Source organism: Eupeodes corollae, chromosome 3 (genome assembly GCF_945859685.1).
Source record: "Eupeodes corollae chromosome 3, idEupCoro1.1, whole genome shotgun sequence".
NCBI lineage: Eukaryota > Metazoa > Arthropoda > Insecta > Diptera > Syrphidae > Eupeodes > Eupeodes corollae.
The window spans coordinates 108,592,369-108,612,039 of NC_079149.1; the positions used below are offsets into that span (position 1 = coordinate 108,592,369).

Sequence of the window (19,671 nt, forward strand, 5' to 3'; positions counted from 1 at the left end):
TTTTGGCTTGGTGCTTTTAATTTTCGCACATGCGCAATTTTTGTTTTTTGTATATATTCTTAAATTTTATAATTACCTACTTTGTTTTTGTTTTTTATATCATGTCAACAATGTACATACCTGTGTGGGTTTATATTCCAGACCTTTAAGTTTTGAACTGGAATTTCCACCACATTTTTAATATCAACATAAGATTAAGGGTGACATCTAAGTCTAAGGCAGTAGTCATTCGTTTGAAGCAAGTCTGACAGTTGGATGAGTGAATTTGATATTAAAGGGCCTTGCACATGAGAGCGAACAACGAATGAACGAATGGACGAACAAACGTGATTTAAGACATTTCAAAAAGTCAATTTCAAACAAAAACACATTTAAATTATAAGAAACCATTTGAAAATTATGTTAGGATAATAAAACTTTTATTTTGTTTTCTAAAACAAAACAATTTGGTAGAACGGATTTTATTGGGGTTGCTACGAACTGTCAAACTTTATTCGCGTTCCACATACCATCCACACTGCAACGAATAAATTGTTCGCGCTCAACTTAACCTCAAAATTATACCACTCTTGTTTTGTTTGTTGAACAGGGTGATTATAAATTGACCATTTGTCGCTGTCTGCGAATAGAAATAAAGCTCATGTGAAAGAAAAGTCAAAATATGCGAACATCCACAGTTCGCATTTCGTAGCTCATGTCTAAGATGCTTTAGGGAGGTACCTACCTAGTTAGGTTACGTACCTGAAACAAAATTAGCTTTAGAGAACATACTAATTGTTTTAACATTTAATTTTCATACCGAATTTTCCTTATAACAAAATACTTGCATTAATGAAGAAAAATTTACTATCAATTTATTCTGAAAGTCAAAATTAATTATGTTAATTGGGCCTATTCTGCTAAAAATCTGTTATTCTGCTATTCTAAAATTGTTTCTGTTCTGAAATTTCGAAAAAATAATCTTTCACAAAACAGAACTAAAATCTATTGTCAATATCAGATGTTGTGTACCGTTAAATAAGAAACAGCACCGTGAACAGCGTATTGAGGTTTTGGGCCTTAACAATAATTAAAATTAAAGCTCACTTTAATATTTAACTGGGTTTTTGTTGTGTCTTGGAACTCTGGATTGATCCTCGTCGCCAATACTGTTGTGTCTTGGAACTCTGGATTGAATGAAAAGCGGATTCCTTTAACTCAATTATGAAACGTCTTTATTATAATATAAATGAAAATCGAATAATATTTTATTTTGATAACAGGAAAATATTAAATCAATTGATAACTTGATTAAGTTGATATTTAAAGTAATAATTCAGTACAGTTGCTCATATATATGAATATTTATATACAACAGTTTTAAATGTTTTGCCATACCAATAAACTTTTTAATAGTTAGGTTAAGAGCTAACGCCGAGTTAAATTGTATTGTTGGGAAACTCAACTAAAAACGGACAAGTAAATTAAACTCCATGCTTTGCACTGTCATTTTGACAGCGCATCCAACAAATACTTTGGGGGTCACAAGAGTTGAGATTTGTTACGATTGTTGTCTGCGGATTGTTCGTGGCAATATTTTATAAAAAAGAAAGTCGAATACTACTTGTTTTTATAAATAATTGTGATTATGTTCTGATAAGTATCCATCATTTTAGAAAGTGCTGAAAACCAAAATTTTAAAACGGAGGAGATCGTCAAATTGGAAGATGGCAATGAAGGAGCTACAAGTCGAATCAGCTAGACCACTTGCGTATGTTATAAATTATAAGCTAAATAATGGCAAATCATCAGGCAAGTGGCTTTGAATTAATGCCGAAATAAGTAAGGAACCGATGGAACCGCTACAAGCAGGAGGCGCGAACCAATTTAAGTCAATTTAATCGATCTCAGAGGAAGACCGGTGGTGGAAAACCTCTTATGGAACCTTCTGAGATCGATTATAAAATTTCCGCTTTCTGGATTTAGTGGAAGATACCGCAGAATTTGATTGCTATGCCTTTTTTAAAAAGTCATCAATAAATAATTGTTACTCAAACATTTGTTTTGTTCTTATTTTTTCTCTCAAACATTTTCAAATCATTTATTATTTCGAACTCTCAATAATTTTAGTTTAAATATTATATAATCTAATTTTAATCAAATATTTTTGTTTTTACATATGTTTGCAAATTTTACTAATATCAATTCAATGCTGTCTTTTTGACCGAGAATGTATTAGATTTTGTAATACAAAGCTAATTAGTAAAAGAGATGTTCATTTTGGTTATTAGTATACACGCAAATTAACTCGCTGTTAAAATTTAACTCAACGATACCTAAACTTGTGTTTAGCGATTTATTATTGGTAAGGCACTTTGTATATACATATATTTGAATAGTACTATCATGAAGAAGGAACGCTCGACCTGACATCTTTTTACGACTTCCTAAATGAGAAGAGAAGAATGTATACCAATTCAGTGAAAGTTCGAGGGAGTCAATGAAAATACATTTTTGTTATAATTTATTATTTATATTTTGTATAATTTGTTTTTTGTTTTGATTGGTTGATTGAAATGAAATCATTTAAAAAAAACACACAGGACAAAAACTAGAAGAAAAATTAGAATATAAACTTTTTGTGGTTGCCAATTAGAAAAATTAAGGTTTTCCATATTTTTTCGAATCATTTTCAAATGAGACAAATATTTTTAAACCATGGTAATAATAGTGCGAACATTTTTAACTATATTATTGTAATGGGTCCGATTTGTCAAATTGAAAATTTTGACATTTCTCGACGTTTCAAGGTCCCTAGAGTCGAAATAAAAGATTTTATGAAAGATGTCTGTGCGTGCGCGTGCACGTACGTCCGTACGTTAGCGACGTTTTTTTGTTATCCATAGTTCAAGAACCAGAACAGATATCGACTTTAAATAATTTTTGTTATACAAATAAAAAGGCAGAATGATGCAGAAAGGGCTCTGAAGGAAATTGCGTGGGCGGTTTTTTTTGTAAAAATTTAAGAAATACTTCTAAAATTGGTAAATTTTTTTTTCCGGCTAAATATCATCAAAACTAGATTTTCATACTAAACTTTTTCTTTTTTGAAAAATATTATTGGTAATATTAAATTTTTAAGAATAATTCGACTGACAACTTGTTTAACCCAACACGAAAAAATACAAACTTTTAAGCAAGATAAATCGAGAGAAGGGTGTGGGTCGCTCTCCCAGCCTCTTTTTGATAATAGTTATTTGACAGATCAACAATTTCTAACAAAAGTCGTAAATAAATGATTCTAACAAATTCGTAACAATGACACTTAAAGAATTTTGTAATAAAAAAGAACCGACCAATCAACAATATGCAAAAGCAACACTAATTTTGGTCTTTGGTATAATGGCGCTGATGACATTGCTGGCTCTAATTTAATCTGTACTGAATGATTGAAATAAATAAATGGCCAGCCTTGTTGCTATTTTAATTGGTAGCCGTAGTAGAACAGCAAGATAACAGAGCAAAAGCGAATAGGTCTAAATGTCTCATACACAATTTTGAGATATGTATTTAAAATACTGTACCTCAAAATAATGTATTTTTAAATGCTGTTTGTCAAAATACTGCATCTCAAAATTCTGTATTTCAAAATTCTGTGTATCAAAATTCTGTATTTCAAAATGCTATAAATAAGGCTACAAATGGGAGCGGGTCGAAATGCTGTATTTTGACCATACAGTATTTTAAAATACAGCATTTCGACCCGCTCCCCTTTCTATTACCGAATCATGTATATACTTTTAATCCGGACTTTAAACCTTATTTTTGGACGCTGAATTTGTTCTGAGCCCTGTCAGGTTTTTATTGGATAATACAGCAAAAAACAGAAATATATATGCAACTCCTGTGCCTGAACATGGACACACTTTAGAGTTTTAGAATTAAACTCATTTGCACAATTGTTATACTAAATATACAAAACCGAAAGAAAGATGAACGTAAATATAAAGGTACAGTCTTTCTTCTTAAAAACAGAATATTCTCGTTTTGAACTTCCTCAAATGTTCTTCCAGGTAGCTTAGTAAACTAAAAGTCACTCACAACGAATGTTTTTGAACCCATCATAACAATGTAGACCATGATGTTTTACCAATCGGTCCGAAAACCACGAGAACTGTCAAAGTATCCATTTTGTTTTAAAAATTGATTTCAAAAATATTTGGATACGATGTTGGCCAATATAAAAATACAAAATTAATTATTATTATAATAAAATTTAATAACAACAAATTTTATTTAAAACATTTAATTCCAATCAACTTACCAATGAATCTTCCTCTGAAACAGCCTCATCAAAAGAAGAAACTCGTTTATTTTTCGGTCCTCTTTTAGACGACGACATTAACGAAGTATCCACGCATGATTTTAAATTGGGATGTTTGTTATGAATGTGTTTTTTTAAATTCGATATTGAAGTCCTGTATGAAAATTTATTCTCACAGACGTCACATTTAGCCATCGACATATCAATTCGGGTGAAATAATCCCATATTACACTACTTTTTCTTGTTTTTGAGTTACTCGTCATTATTTGTATGATTTAGCCTTTAAGTTTTTAATGCGGGTTCTGTTACTAAATGTTCAGTTTCTGGGGCTGCAAAAATTAAGGGATTGAAATATTAGCATATCTAGAACAAGATAAACGATATCATATGAGTTTCAGAAAAATTATATAATTACAAATGATTAATTTCGGTAAAGTTAAAATTTTGTCGCTAACGATAGTTAAGAGGAAAGAGCTGAATTATGTTTTGTGCAATAGAACGTATAAGGTGGAGCAAGAACAACCATTTTTCTTATTATGAATCTTCTATTTTCTGTAAATACAAAATATCCATAAATCTAAGTATATTTTGTTTAAAAAAAAAGTTCGCTTAAAATATTTTATTCAGCTGAACAACTTATCAAAAAATTAAAAGCAAAAACGCCGATGTCAAATTATAAAATGTAAGTGAGTAAATAGTATTATAATAACTTGGATGCACAGCATATGGAGTTTTAGGTAAAAGTGACTTGATAAAGAATACCAAAGTTGAAAAGTCCCCAAAACGGTCTTAAAAACACTTCCAATTCGGTGGTATTAATTGATGGGTAGATCCGATTAGGGCTTTTGAGAATACACATCGGTTTTTGAGGTTATATAAATGTTGAATTGTTTTTGTTTCGATACAATTATTGATGGTTTTCCAAACCTATAAGCGACATTTAGTTGAAATATTTATAGTATTTCATAACATTTTCAAAAAATCTTCGTAAGTTGTTAGCTTACACGTGTCTCAATAGAAATGCTTAACCATTTGTGCTAAAAAGGTTTTCCACAGAAAAAGAATTGACAATAATATTTGTTCTTGAAACGAGTTCATCGTCTTAACAATTCTATTATATAAAGTTTTTGGAATATATTAAAAAATATAAAATGAATATTAAAAACAGGTATTTGTAAAATTTAAGCAGATATTTTAGTTAAAATCAAAGTTTAAATTAACTAAAAATAAGTATTTAATTCAAGGTTTGCTCAAAAATTCCTATAAAGTCAAATAAAGATTCATAACATATGTTCAGAGACATAAAAAGATACCAAAAAATAGAACCATCAATATTTCAATTATTATCTTTACCCTAGCAGGCCATACATTTTTAAACTATTGTTATAGTTGTGTAAATGAGAATAAAACAGTGTTAGAGATTAAATGTTTTCCAAACAATTTTGACAATTTCATAAAGTGCAATAAAGCATTTTTACAATATCTAATAATTTGCAAAATCATCATACAATTTGTTATAAAGGGATATGTTAAGTTTTAACTTAGGCTTAAAACCCCGATTTTGATTATTTTTAGCATTTTTAAATGGACATATTCTAAAAAACTGATGTGATAGAAAATTTTAAAGGCGCGATTCAAATTTAGGAAATCTTATTTCTTAAAAAAATATATATTATTTTATTTGTGTAACAGAAAATAAAGTGCACAACTGGGTCGAACTTGATCCTCTATCCAAAGAGTCTGTTTAAAAAAGTACCTAAGATTTAAAAATATACCTGTAAAATAAGTTTGTCTTCAAAGATATAAATGCCATTTGATTTGTCAAAAATCTTGTGATTCATTCCAAGACACAACTCATCCTAGGACAACTCATCCCGGAAATGAAAAATACTTGTAAGCATACTTAACGTAAACAACTGTTTGTGTATTCAACTAGTTCGTTGAAAGCTCTTTCCTTTTGATAGCTTTATTTTAATTTCATATTAGAAGAACCAGGATGGAATATAAATTTTCTGAAGATAAGAAAGAGGAAGAACATATGCTTAAATTGTAAAGCGATCGCCTATTGGTTGTGTAGTTAGGTAAGTGTCTTAAACGGATAAAGGATAGTTCATTGGGTGTTCAGCTTTATGCAAATAGATAGATAAAGACATGTTTATGATTATAATGAAGGAATGTTATTGGTAAGTAAAAGGTACTTACTACAATCCAATCACATTCCTTCTTTCCTACAAGTTTTCAGCTTGAACATGGAGTTATTACGTTCAGTTTATTTTGTTCGTTAAAATTAAAAAAAAAAAACAAGCATACAGTCAGGCTCTTGTCCGTTTTGGATTTAGTTATGAAGTGACACGTAAGCAGTAGCTGTAGAGGTTTTACGTAATACCTATATAGGTATAATGTCTATACTTTGAACGAGTGATTCTAATAAAAATACATACCTAATGGCTTTTAAACTTTCTGGTCCGTTTCTTTAACTTGTACCAAGTAGGGTTTGGTTCTGGAATTATTTCAAAAATAAATATGGGCATCTTTGTATGGTCACCCGTTATTTATTCTTTTATATAGACGAAGGCAAGTAAAATATGTGTGAAACAACGTTATTCTTAAAGAATAATATTTTAAAGTCATATATACAAAGGTACCAAGATAATACTTCTCGATAGACACTTTAAAATAGATTGTTGATTAAAAATATCATATTCGTTAATCCGTTGGCGCTACACGGCCATCGTTGTTATTTAGAACAGTTAAAGTTATAAAAATACATAAATATGTACAAAATACATTAATTTGGATAAAAGATAGGAAATCAATCAAAATTTTGTCAAAATAATGCGCTCTTTCGGGCTCCTGCACAGTGAGATGGGAGGGGGTTACATTTAATACAAGTAAAATTATTTTTTTCAAAATTAATTTTGTATATATAATTTTTTTTCAATTCTGTTCTAAAAATACTTTTGGTAAGCAGTTGTTTAGTAATTGTAAATATACGCTATACATTTGAATTTCGAAAAAAAAATGTTTAACCGTTTTTGAGATATACAATTTTGAAAAAAAATTACTCAATATAAGATCTCATTCGAAAAAAAAATGATTGATATCGGTTCATAAGTTGCTGAGAAAATTAAGAAACAAAATAACGGTTCTACGAGCGGTACTTTTCCTGAGCAATACAAAAATATTTTTTTCTTATTAAAAGAAGCCGAGTTGAAAAATAAAATCTTAGAAAACATTTAAAACAAAAATCTATCGGTTTGTTTTTGAGAAAATTCGAAATATCGTTTTTTGACCAAAAAAATGTATTGATCTTAAAAATAAAATTAAGTAAACCTAACGCGAATCTGCTCAAAACCTTAAGTTCCAAGTTTGAACTCAATCGACCCAATAGTTTAGGCTGTAGGAGCGTGAACAGACAGACAAAACAGACCGGAAGGAATCGCGGGACCCACTTTTTTCGACTTCTCTACCATCGTAATATCATGTTTGATTAAAATATCGAGTTCGAAATTTTGCACGAATGCAAAAGTTGCCATATACCGTGGTGGACACGTAAATAGCACACTTTACCTTGTATATGGTGAATTGCATACAAAACCCAGCTCTTCTCATAAAATAACGGTGTTTCTCTTTGCTTTGAACTAATGAAACCCCGAGAGCATAAAACCGTTAGATACCCATTCAAGATTTCAAACTACAGCTGCATATCACAGAAAAAACCATTCGTCTCAAAAAAAATATAAAGTGCAGAATTCAGTTTGCTAAGCAACACCTAAGAAAGCCTCGTAATTTTTGGAAAAACGTGCTCTGGAATGATGAATCAAAGTTCTGCAGATTCGGATCAGATGAAAAAAAAATATGTTTGGCGTCTACCTAACCAACAATACAACCCAAAGTACACTCTCAAAACAATTAAACACGGATGAGGAATTGTTATGGTGTGGGGAGCTTTCTCTTGGGACGGCGCGGCGTTGGCCCAATTGTCAAAATAAGCTCAAAAATAGATCAAAATATTTATAAACACATATTAGCCGCATTCACAAAGCTAGTGGCTACGTAGTCAAGGGATTCTGATTGGCTTAATCTAACTACAAAAGTACTTGAAATTTTCCCACCGACGCGACGTAGTGAAAAAAAATCGACTACAAAGTTAGTGGAGAATGATTTTGACGTTTCACAACCAGCTGCTCGGTAAAATAACACGAATTTAAAATGAAATAAGTTCAATATTTAAATACAAATGTAAATCATTCAAATTGTGTCTTAAATTTGATTTTATTGAATTTAAAAACACAAAAGATAAGTAAAAGTTTTCAAATCAAAAATGTTTCTTATTTTATATACATATTTGCATTTGTCAATAATATGACAGTTCCAGATTGACTAACTTTGTAGTGTAGTTTTGCATTCACAAAGCTAGTTCAATTTTGACTACGTAGCCACTAGCATTGTGAATGCGACCATTGACAGATCATATGATTCCCTACGCTGCTGATGACAATTTGCCTTTGACATGGCGTTTTATGCACGATAATGATCCGAAGCATACTTCTCGTTTAGTAAAATCATGTTTAGAGGATAATTTTGTTAGTGTTTTGAAGTGGCCGGCTCAGTCTCCCGGTCTCAACCCGATTGAGAATCTGAGGAATAACATTGAACGCCAATTGGAAGATCAAAATCCCAACAATTTTCAGGAATTGTGGGACAGTTTTAAAAATGCTTGGTATTCAACACCATAATAGCACGGTGCAGAAAATTGGTTGAAAGTCTGCCAAGAAGATGTCAAGCCGGGATTGACAGCAAGGGTTTTCCAACTAAATATTAAGTAAAATAAAGAAATCAAAAGGTAAATTAAATTTTATAGCACATGTGCTAATTAAATGTCCAAGCTGTAATGACAAAAGTTTACTAACTGTGGTTTTTATCTCTATTTTCTTACAGAAATAGTTGAAACTAAGAAACTTATGGTTCCTAATACATTAAGAAATATATGAAATTTAATTTAAGCAATAAAAGCTTTATGTAATAAAAGATCAAAATTAACAATAACGTGTGCTATTTATATAACCACCACTGTAGTTCCTATATGTCGCAAGTAAAAACGTAATTTTGTCACCACAGTTATTATTCGAAAAATAACAGAATTAGAAGACGTATTGTTGGGTCTTTAGTAAAATCGGGTTTCTCCCTTTAAAATCCTCAAACTAAATAAAACATTCAATTTTATACACAGGTATTAGTTAATTTTTGAAAAGAATATAAAGGCTCAACTTTCCATTACCGCAGCACGAATTTCGACTCGCGGTTTTTTTTATTCGATAGATATGTGCAAATAAATAATAACTATAGCAATTTTAGAGCGAGGAAACATTTATTTCTATTTTTAATTAATTTTTAAAGTTCACTTTTTTCCATACAAAACACTCAAAAATGGTTGATTTTGACATTTCTTCCCTGTTTTTTGTTCAGTGTTGCCATACTTGTTTTTTTTTTCTTGGTAATTTCTTTTATTTTAGTGCTCAAATGGAAAAGTACTTTGCTTATACCCAAACTCGCACCCACCCCAAATCCTATAGTGACCCCAAGCAGGGGGGTTGCAGGGGGGCAGCATGCCCCCCCTTACATACCTAGCTGTTAGTACGCCGTGCTATCAATTAAAAAAAACTTGTTTTAGGCTCAAAAAATGCAATACAAAAAAAGTAGGGTTAAGTCCGAAAAAGAAAATATTTTTTTTTATGACTTAAAGTTGTTTCCTCGCCCTAATATTTAAAACATGTTCTATTGAGACTCCTACCTAACTGTAAAAAAAAAATCAGAAGGAAATTCGTGCTGCGGTAATGGAAAGTCGCCCCAATATAAATGTTGGATCTTTTCGTTCTAAAGCAATCATTTTAAAACTTTATTTAAATATCCTCTCTAATTTTCATTTGTATATTAAGTATTTGAAAGTTTGAGTACCTATCCACCTACATTCTTTTTTTTTCTTGTTATTATTCGAGATTTCAAACAAATTATTCGCTGTTAAATATTTCCACAAGAGAACTCTAACTACATATTTTTACATACAGTGGTCCATGCTTTTCATTGAACAAATTGAAGCCTGCATATTTTCAACATAACAAGAAAGGAAATTACTTTATTTTTAATTTTTCTATCTGCCACGTATTTTGTGATGAAATTCCGTAGAAATAACACATTTTCGAATTCAAAAATGGAATAACAACTTAACTACATAATGGACCTATGTGAATCACAGTGAATATTTAAAAATAAAAAGAGGTCCAAGAAATCCAATAAAATACCGACTTCAGAAGAAAATATCCGAACCAATATCACAAAAACATGTTACATATTTAGTTTTCCCAAATGTAATGTGTTTTCATGGTTACTGCTTATTTTACTGGCTGCTATTAAAGACTTCGAGGGCTAAAGAACGTTTTAGTAGATTGACGTCACAAACAAACAACACAAATAACCACAATTTACATTAATGCCTGCGTATTAACTTAAGTTTCCCTGTCAATAATAAAAATATGTTGTTGTTTACTAAAATTCATTATTTTGATAACACACAAAATAACCTTTTGCTATAAATCACAGAAACAACTGTTCTTGTTATGGTGAATTTCTATTGCTACTTCAGAATCACATATGACAAAATTGAAATTGTTGCTCAAAAACTTAGTTTAAGAAATAATAACTTACAAAAAGAGTAACAAAACCAATCTGTATTTTGTTTAAGTTGAAAACTTAAATACTGACACGAGGTTTAATGATAAAATAAACCACAAATAATTTAATTTAATTTTAGATTACTTGACTGCGACTTGTTTGGCGGGATGTCTTTTCACGTTCACAATCACAATCACAATAACAATAACAATTAACAATACAATCACAATCACGTTTCATATTTTCCACACATAATTTTAGTTCCATTTTGACAGAACGACAACGAAAGTGGATCGAAAGATACATTACGTTTACGTTAAGAGGGTGACCATGTGGGTAGTTTCGTTGGGCAACGTATTGTTAATTTTACTCAAGACGAAAAGGCTTTCAAGTCAAATTTAAAAAGAAAAACTCTTTTGAGGAATATTTTAAACAATAAGGTTTCGCATCAAATTGAGCAAGTTAAATACAGTCGACTTAAAGTCGCTGCAACTTACCGACAACAGTGCCTAACTGAGTTGCTTTCCATCAGTAAAGTACTATTCACATGAGCACGACCAACGACCAACGAATGAACGAATATTCGTCGATTTTGACGTTTCTTTCACATGAGAGTTTTTTATTCGTCGCGAATGAAGCCACAGCCGAACACCATTCACCACCGAAACCAAAACAAGGATGGTTTTTATAGGTTAATTACGGGCTATAATTTTATTCGTTGCGAGTGTGGATAATGTGGAACGCGAATAAAGTTTGACAGTTCGTATCAACTACATTTTTTTCGTGACGAATAAATTTGTTGTCTTAAATTTATCAAAATATGATATTGAAAAATAAAAGTATGGATCATAAATCAAATAGAAACTATACTCCTGTCGTTTTGTTAAGAATTCATGTGAATACTGCTTTAATGTATGGGTTAGTAATTCGAAGTAAAAAATAGAATTATATTCATACAGGAGGCTGGGTCCTTTTTGACCAACTGTTGTTGCTATGTTGCTATGTCAAAAAAGAAATTGTTCAAGTTTGTTACGAATTTTTGGAATTTTTTAGAATCATTTAGGAACGACAATTGCCAATTATCAAAAATTAAATCGCAAACTGAATAACGAAAGAAAAATTTAAGCAGCTTTCAAATCGCTTGAGAAAGTTAGTAAAAATGTGTATATGATAAAAACTGTGACCCGTATTTATAAAGAAAACAAATTTACAATTAATTGTTTCAGATCCCGTGTTTAGAAAAACTACACAACGTGTAGTTTTCCTAAACACGGGAGCAGAAATAACCAATTGTATGTATATTTTCTTTATAAATACGGGGGTGTAGGTTTTTAAAATATATTCTACATCAAATATTCATTTTTTTTTCAACAAAAGGATGAAACGCAAAGATAGCAGCCATTGAAAGCTTTTAAGTTGTTATTTTCTCCCTAGCTTCAATAAATAATTACTTGTTTCTTAAGCATATCATTCTCTTTGACAGTTCAACAATTTCAGCTCAACTCCCGAGCTTAATTAAAGAACGGACCTAAATTTGATATAAAAACTGTTTAAAAACCATTATTACATATTCTTTGGGCAATGTTGCAATGTTAACGGTTTTTAACAAAATTTGACAATATTTATAAAAAGAACAGACCTAAGGGTTACATAAAAACATTTTAAAAGCCATTATTACATATTCTTTGGGCAATGCAAAAGAAAATTCATAATTTCCACTTTTAATTGACCAATATAGACAAGAGCAGGTTAGTGTCTTGTTGTCCTGAATTGGCAAAGCCTTGAATAGCTTTGCAGTTTCCTAAAAAAAAGAACATCTCTATCAATTGTCCAGTTTATCTTTCTAAGAAGTCTGTGTTTTTTTACACTTCAGAATTTCAGAAAGTAGTTAGCTTATAGCAAGCGTCAAACTACGATCAGAGCCTCATCAGAGATGTTAAATAAGTGGCCTCAAAAGAGTCGAGGGTGCCAGTTATAGCTATCATTGGTTTTCATCATTGAAAACAAACATTCGAATTGTTTTGGCAGGTCGCTTATAGCTTTCATTAAAAATTTCTGTCATTGAACAAAATTTCCTGATTGCAAGCCACCAAAAATTTGTACTGACAGAAATCTGTCATTGAAATTTCCTGAAATTGGAACACAAATCAGTGGAAAGATTAGTTTTACTTTTGAGCATAAAAGTATCAGCTGTTCAGGAAAATGAATTTCTGTCCGAAAAATAGAAAAATACAGTTTTAGAGATGTATAAATGCGTAATTACACTTTTTTCTCAAACAAATTATTTGTGTGATTTTCGATTGATCAGTATATAACTTTCATTTCTAATAAAAGGAAAACACCGTCAAATATCCATTCAAAATTTTGTCCGTATCAATTTCAATGATAGCTATAACTGGCGACTAATATATTAGTAAGCAATCAAATAACTTTACGAACGATTTATTTAAGAAAAATCAAAACAGAACCAAAGAGACTCTCACTTGTGTTTTATTTTTTTTTTTTCAAAATAATTTATTTTTACAAGAAATGCAACAAAACAAAAAGCAAATTCAAAATAACACCCTTTTGCTTACGTTACGTGGCGTAGACGTGTCTATGCAACACTACGTATGCAGAATTTATTGAATTAATATTAAATCTCTTTTAATAAAAGGTGATTTTTTGGACGAGTGGTTTTCAAGAAGAAATAAAAGGTTTAAATTTAATGTTATGATCAATATGTAGCTTTATTATAAAGATAAACTAATTTCAGGGCTGTGGCCAATGCGGCTGGCTCCTATAAAATCAGCTGAGAGACCCAATTTTCCAGCACTTTTAGCAGTATGGGGCCACTTTAAGGCTGTAAGTCAAGATATTCTCTTCCAAAGTGTCAATCGTCTTGGCTTTATCTGCGTAGACAAGCAACTTCACTTAACCACACAAAAAATAGTACAGCGGTGTTAAATCACACGATTATGGAGGCCAAGCTATAGGCTTAAGACGCGAGATCAGTGAAAGTTTCCTTCGATAAATTGATTGTTTCATTGCGTGACTAAAGCTAAGTATACACTATTCGTAGATCTTAAAATATTGGCCGAACTGTCAAAAGTCTTCCAATAAAATTCAATCAGGTGACAATTGCCAATTTTCCATCAGGTGACAATTGCCAATTTTCCATCAGGTGAAAATTGTTCGCTTATTCGATTGGTTGATTTTATCCAAATACTAGACAATTTTATGGTAGAAAATATATTGTAAAATTTGTTCATGCGTCCCATCATTTTCAACCTTTTTTACACTTCTTTTTTGTTATTTTTCCAAACGTTGACTTCTTATTTCTTTCGATTTTCTTAGTTTTCAAAATTCTGTAAACTTTTGTTGTTGTTTCCTATCAAAAACTGTTTTCCAATTAAAAATTGGATGGTTTTTGGAAAAAACAATCCAATCTTCAATTAGTAGACAATTAGCGTTAGAAAACACAAAAAGTTGGGCGTTGTTTAGACATAGCACAAACGATTGTCGACAGTTAACCAATTTCATTTTTGACGGATAAAATTAGGTGTTTACATGATAAAAAATTGGTTAAAATGTTTTGCAAAAATCTGTCAACATTGGAAGATCTTCCAATCGTGTATCTATACTTTGCTTTAATCTTTTTATGAGAAACTGGAAAATTAAGTGACAGCTGTCAAAAAGACTTACTCCGAAGAAAATCGTGCCTATTACCGATGTCGTCTCGTTTTTTCGACGATTCTCGTTTTCTCTGTTGTGTCGTTCTTTAAGTGGCATTTCATAAGTTCTTGGACGCGACGAATTTGTAGCAGATTTTAAAATGATGCAAAAGTATAACAAAAATCTGTCAAAATGAAATTGAGGTCTAAATAAAAAAACATTGTTCAATGTTTAACGAATGCGGTTTTATTTAATTATTGGTAAATAAATAAGTAATTAAAATGATAAGTGTAGAAATGTATTACAACACGAGTAGCGATAGTGATGATGATGAAAAAGGTGGAGGTGCGAAGTGCTTCTAAATAGGAAAGGGAGGCGTCTGCATCTGTAGCCCGAGTTCGTGTTGATGTACGAGTATGTCCGGATGTAGTCGTCAAAGTTTTTAGGAGTAAATTGGGCTGGGATACGCTTATTGGATATCCGTTTGCGTTTAACCACTGTTTGTATTTAAGCAAATTTGCCACAGCATCTTCCAGCGGAGATAAAATTCGCTATTGGTTTGGACCTCCTCCAGTTGCTTTTATTTCTTTTGAATTATTTATATTTTCTTCTTCACTTTAAACTTAAAGTCGGGCAACACCTGATTGAAGCAAACATTAAAATATTGTTTACATTAATGAAATAGGCGATTCAAACCTTTTGCCAACCATCTCCATCTCTTACTGGAGGACCCTTGCTGTTCAGCTATGGAATTTCATTCCCTTTTTATGTCAGTTTTGTCGATTCCCTTCAAAAATCCCCTAGCCAACTGCTTGTTGCTCTCCATAAACTCGACGAGGGCCTGGAACTGATTCTAATTTCTTAATTTCAACTGCAAATGTGAAGAAATACATACAGTACTAATAAATTCGATAAAATAAATTATTTAACAAGGAAACTTACAGTTTTGCGAACTTCCATTTCTTCGTCGTGAGCAAATTTTCATTTTCCAATTTTTTTTTTATTGTCATGGTTTCCTTTTGTCTTACAGAATGCTTTCAACTTGACGTTCAACTTGACGTCTACAAACTACAACAAAACGAGTGACAAAAGTTTAAAACGACTTTTTTTTTCTGTCGTTAACGACATTGGTAATAGGGGTGAATATTACCGGATTGAAAACCACACGCCCAAGAAAACACCCGTTTAAACTGAAAAAGAATATATGCATGTTTATAAGTTGACACACAGTCATCGCCACAAGAAAAAACCACGTTCTCGCAAACATAATTAAAATTAAGTCATCTAGCTTTCATATTGATTTATTTTCTTTGTAAATACTAATAAAAATATTTAAGACAAAAAATTTAAGCATCGACTTTATCAATTGCTATCTATCTATAAAGATAAGTATGTAGCTGTTTTAATGAAAACTTTGAAAAAAAAAAATATAATAAATAAGAATTCACCATAACGATTTTGAAACCCACAGTTTTAATGTGTACTAACTCAGTTAAAATGCGACTATATAACTACTTCTATTTGATGTTGGTGTGCTATGGACCTAATTAGAGATAATAAAATGCAGCTTATCACTTTGCCTACTAATTTGTGTTTTTGTTTTACTTTGACTTTGTATTGCTTTTGAACATTTTTTGTTTGTTGTCTAAGTTAAAAATAAAGCTTTAAGTATTTTTGTTCAAGAAAAATAATTTAAAATAAATCGTAGAAATAATCTAATCCTTGTCCAAGTTCCCAAATTGATATACCAACACCCATTTCTTGTGCAAGTTTTATGCGTTCATTAATTGAAAACAATGTTGGATAGAACACAATATGGCGGCCATCAGTAATTCTTAAAATAAAAAGGAACTTGATATCATATAAAAGTTAAAATCTTCGAGTTAACTTACTTAATTTCAAAGAAATTCTCAACATCATGTTCGTCGTAGGTGAGCCGCTTTTTTACATTTTTCACCAAGTCAAGGAATTGCCCGGCGACAATGGGACCACCACCATCGGGAGTATAATCATTTCCATACATATTCAATCCCATAAGTATCTTTTTTCGTTTGATTTGAAAGTGTTCAGCCGTGGAGGGAACAATATTTTCTATCGAAGTCTTTATCCAATGAAGTGGAGCATTGGCACCTAAAATAAAAACAATATTCAGAACATATGCTAAGAGCTTAAAATGGAATTCCTTTTCTAACCTGGTCGCTGAACATTGGAGAAGTCATAGGTCATCAATGAAAAGGCAGTCACATGTGGATAAAGGCGTTCAAAGTGTCGTTCACCGAATAGATTGTGCATTTCTTCACGCATTGGTGGAATGACCAAAATGAGCTTTAAGCCAGCTTGTTGGAATTCTTTAGCTAGAGAAAAGCATTGAAAATGACTTTAAAACAGGCACGAATAAAGAAATAAAAGCTTACATAATTCAATGACAAGATTATACAAATATTGGTCATCTACACGAGCAGCTAGCTGGGACCATATTTCAAGGACAATCCCATCGAACTGGTGGACTATACAAGTGTTCACAATTACCTCATTGACCAAACGTCTCTCGATTGCACTGGACAACAATTTGGAGTAATCTTTCTCGGTAAATTTATCAAAGATAACTCGAGGATAAACTGGGGGGAAAAAACATCACTTAATATTCTTAGTTCCATCACAAAATTATCAAGTACATTTCAAGTTTTTCTTTCCAGAACGTCCAGCTTTTCGAACATCTTTTATCCAACCCGCATCGATGTCATGTTTGCCCGCCAATTCATATCCATTACTAGTTTTTACAATTTGGAACCAAACTGGTGATATTATGTCGAACTTCTTGGCAAAAATCTTTGCCACATCATAGCCATGTGAGTTCCACTAAAAAAGGTTAGATAAGTCAAGTGTTGTTTTTTGTGTTTATTCATCAAAACATCAAAACTCTTGAACTTACCGCTGTAACATAACCAAGAACAGTTCCATTAAACCTTCGTATCGAGGTTTCTTTGTGATAGCCTGCATTTTCGATGATTATATCCCTTGCTGCGGGTTCTTCATCTACCAGATTTCGATCGAAGACATTATCCTCTTGGGGTCCTTGCTTGACTTTGAATTGTTTATTTGCTTTTGATCTACCACCACCTGGGGATATGGTTGCAATTGAATGGTCTACAAATAAAGTTGCTATAAGAATTATTGCAATAATGGACTGCAAGGGAAATTCCATTGCTTTATGTTTTTTTTTAATATATCACAGACAAATTTTATTTGGCAACTGAATTAAATCAATTTATCGAACCGGAGACGGCATCCACGTAATATTATGTTCACTTGCCAAACAACAAATCAGGAAAAAAGGAATACATTTTCTGATGATAAACAAATGAAATGTCAAGCAGATGAGCTCTCTGACGATGCTAGCGCTGCGACAGGTAGATATTTAATATGTTTAAGCAGGGATGGCATATTACCTACGGTAATATGTACTTAATAACAACACTTTTTTCAATTGTTTAGACTGGAATAAAAGCGCGTAATGTTTTGGCATACGAAATGGAAATCCTTGTTCTTATTCATTCACATTATGTTTCTTCCCAAGATTTTTGCGGAGTAATTGGTGGCAAAATTTGAAGAGAGGGGTTGGTATTCTCTCAAAGAGAGGAAAACTGCCAAAAAGAGCTCCAATTGAGCACGATTCTTATTTAGCCAATTCTTAAGTATCAGTATGGAATTTTACTCACTTCAAAATAGCAAAAAATATTAGGATACAGAAAGAAAAATTGACGAAGGTAAGCTTGACGTTTAATCTTTAAATCAGAATAACCATTTGTTCTTAAGTAAACACTTGTCCAGAAGACTTATGTATTTTGCAAAAAAAAAAACACATTATCTTGTAATGTTTTGTGGATGAAGTAATGTTTTTTTAATTGACTTACCCTCTTAACTGCTCTTATATCTCCAACGAACTTTAATGTTTATCTATTTTTTACGCCTCTGAATGTTTATCGTAAAGATCGTTCAACTAAGACACGATGGGATCGAGGAGGTGGTATTTTGATTGCCGTCCGAACAACTTTCAACAGTACTTTCTTCTATGGGCCTGTTTCAAATTAATAATATTAAGAACAGTTTAAATAGAATATTGGATTTAGTTTTTATTAACAATGATTTAAAGTATTCCTTAAAAATTAATGATTTTCCTCTTTTAAATAACTCTACTCATCATTAAGCAATTTCTTTCTCTTTTGAAAATTATAATTATGCTTCTGCCCCTCTCGAAAAAAAAAATTAATTGTGCAAAGGCAGATTTCACGGCGTTAAATAACACTGGTCAACAAAATTTTAACTTTTTTTTGCCACACGGACTTTTTTGATATTTTTTGCTTAAGTTGGTTATCATAAGAAAAAAAATGTGTTGGCCAAAGTTTTTATTTTATTGAGTAATTTAAAATATTTCGAAATAACACAGATCTTGTTAATCAAGACTGTATTTTTTTATAATTGACTTAATAAATCTTAAATTTTTCTCCATGTTTCGCTTCTGGTTGGTCTCTTTTAATTGCTCAGCAGTAATCCACTAACATATTTGGGTTCCATTTGCCCTAGTACCGCTTTTCCATATTCAAAATGTGTTAATGGAACCTCTCACCGTGCTCGTCGCTGACAGGCACTAAAAAATTCAGGTGGGAGTCTAAAAAGTGGATCTTAAGTGACATTTTGCAACCCAAAGCTTTTTTATGACATTAACAGCTCGCTAACCAACACTCTTTAGCTGTCACTCTTGGGGTTACCCAACAAATTTGCAACAACATTTTTAAAAGCCTTCCATGCAGATTTTTCTAAAGCGTTTAGTTTTTAGACGAGATCCTAATAGTTCTGATAGTTATTTGGACAAATTTAGATTCCGAACTAAATCATTTAATGCTCCTTGAGTTATGAAATGTGGCACGTTTGCGATTCTCTTAAACTGAAAGTCATCGTCCTCGTCAACACATTTACCTGAAGTGGACGGGTGTGAATGGTCATTCTCAACAGACGTAGTTGCAACTAGTAATAGTTCTGG

At 31.5% G+C, this 19,671-nt stretch overlaps 1 protein-coding gene across 1 annotated transcript; it reads right to left on the reverse strand.

The window, feature by feature from the left end:
• Positions 1 to 16,240: 16,240 nt before the first annotated feature.
• On the reverse strand, positions 16,241 to 17,980 carry LOC129949908 (chitinase domain-containing protein 1). The gene is made up of 6 exons (XM_056061631.1): positions 17,563 to 17,980; positions 17,306 to 17,489; positions 17,045 to 17,248; positions 16,823 to 16,984; positions 16,523 to 16,760; positions 16,241 to 16,464 (listed from the first exon to the last, which is right to left on the reverse strand). Exons 1-6 carry the CDS (start codon positions 17,833 to 17,835, stop codon positions 16,323 to 16,325), a joined length of 1,203 nt encoding a protein of 400 aa, XP_055917606.1. The 5' UTR covers positions 17,836 to 17,980; the 3' UTR covers positions 16,241 to 16,322.
• Between the last annotated feature and the right edge of the window lie 1,691 nt (positions 17,981 to 19,671).

What these genes read in the sequence shown, in the direction of transcription:
- LOC129949908 (XM_056061631.1), bottom strand. Translation starts at nt 17,835, where the DNA reads ATGGAATTTCCCTTGCAGTCCATTATTGCAATAATTCTTATAGCAACT. An exon ending in TGGAAAGAAAAACTTGAAAT is followed by an intron (nt 17,249 to 17,305) that starts GTACTTGATAAT and finishes TTTTCCCCCCAG; the next exon opens with TTTATCCTCGAGTTATCTTT. An exon ending in GAGAATTTCTTTGAAATTAA is followed by an intron (nt 16,465 to 16,522) that starts GTAAGTTAACTC and finishes TTTTATTTTAAG; the next exon opens with AATTACTGATGGCCGCCATA.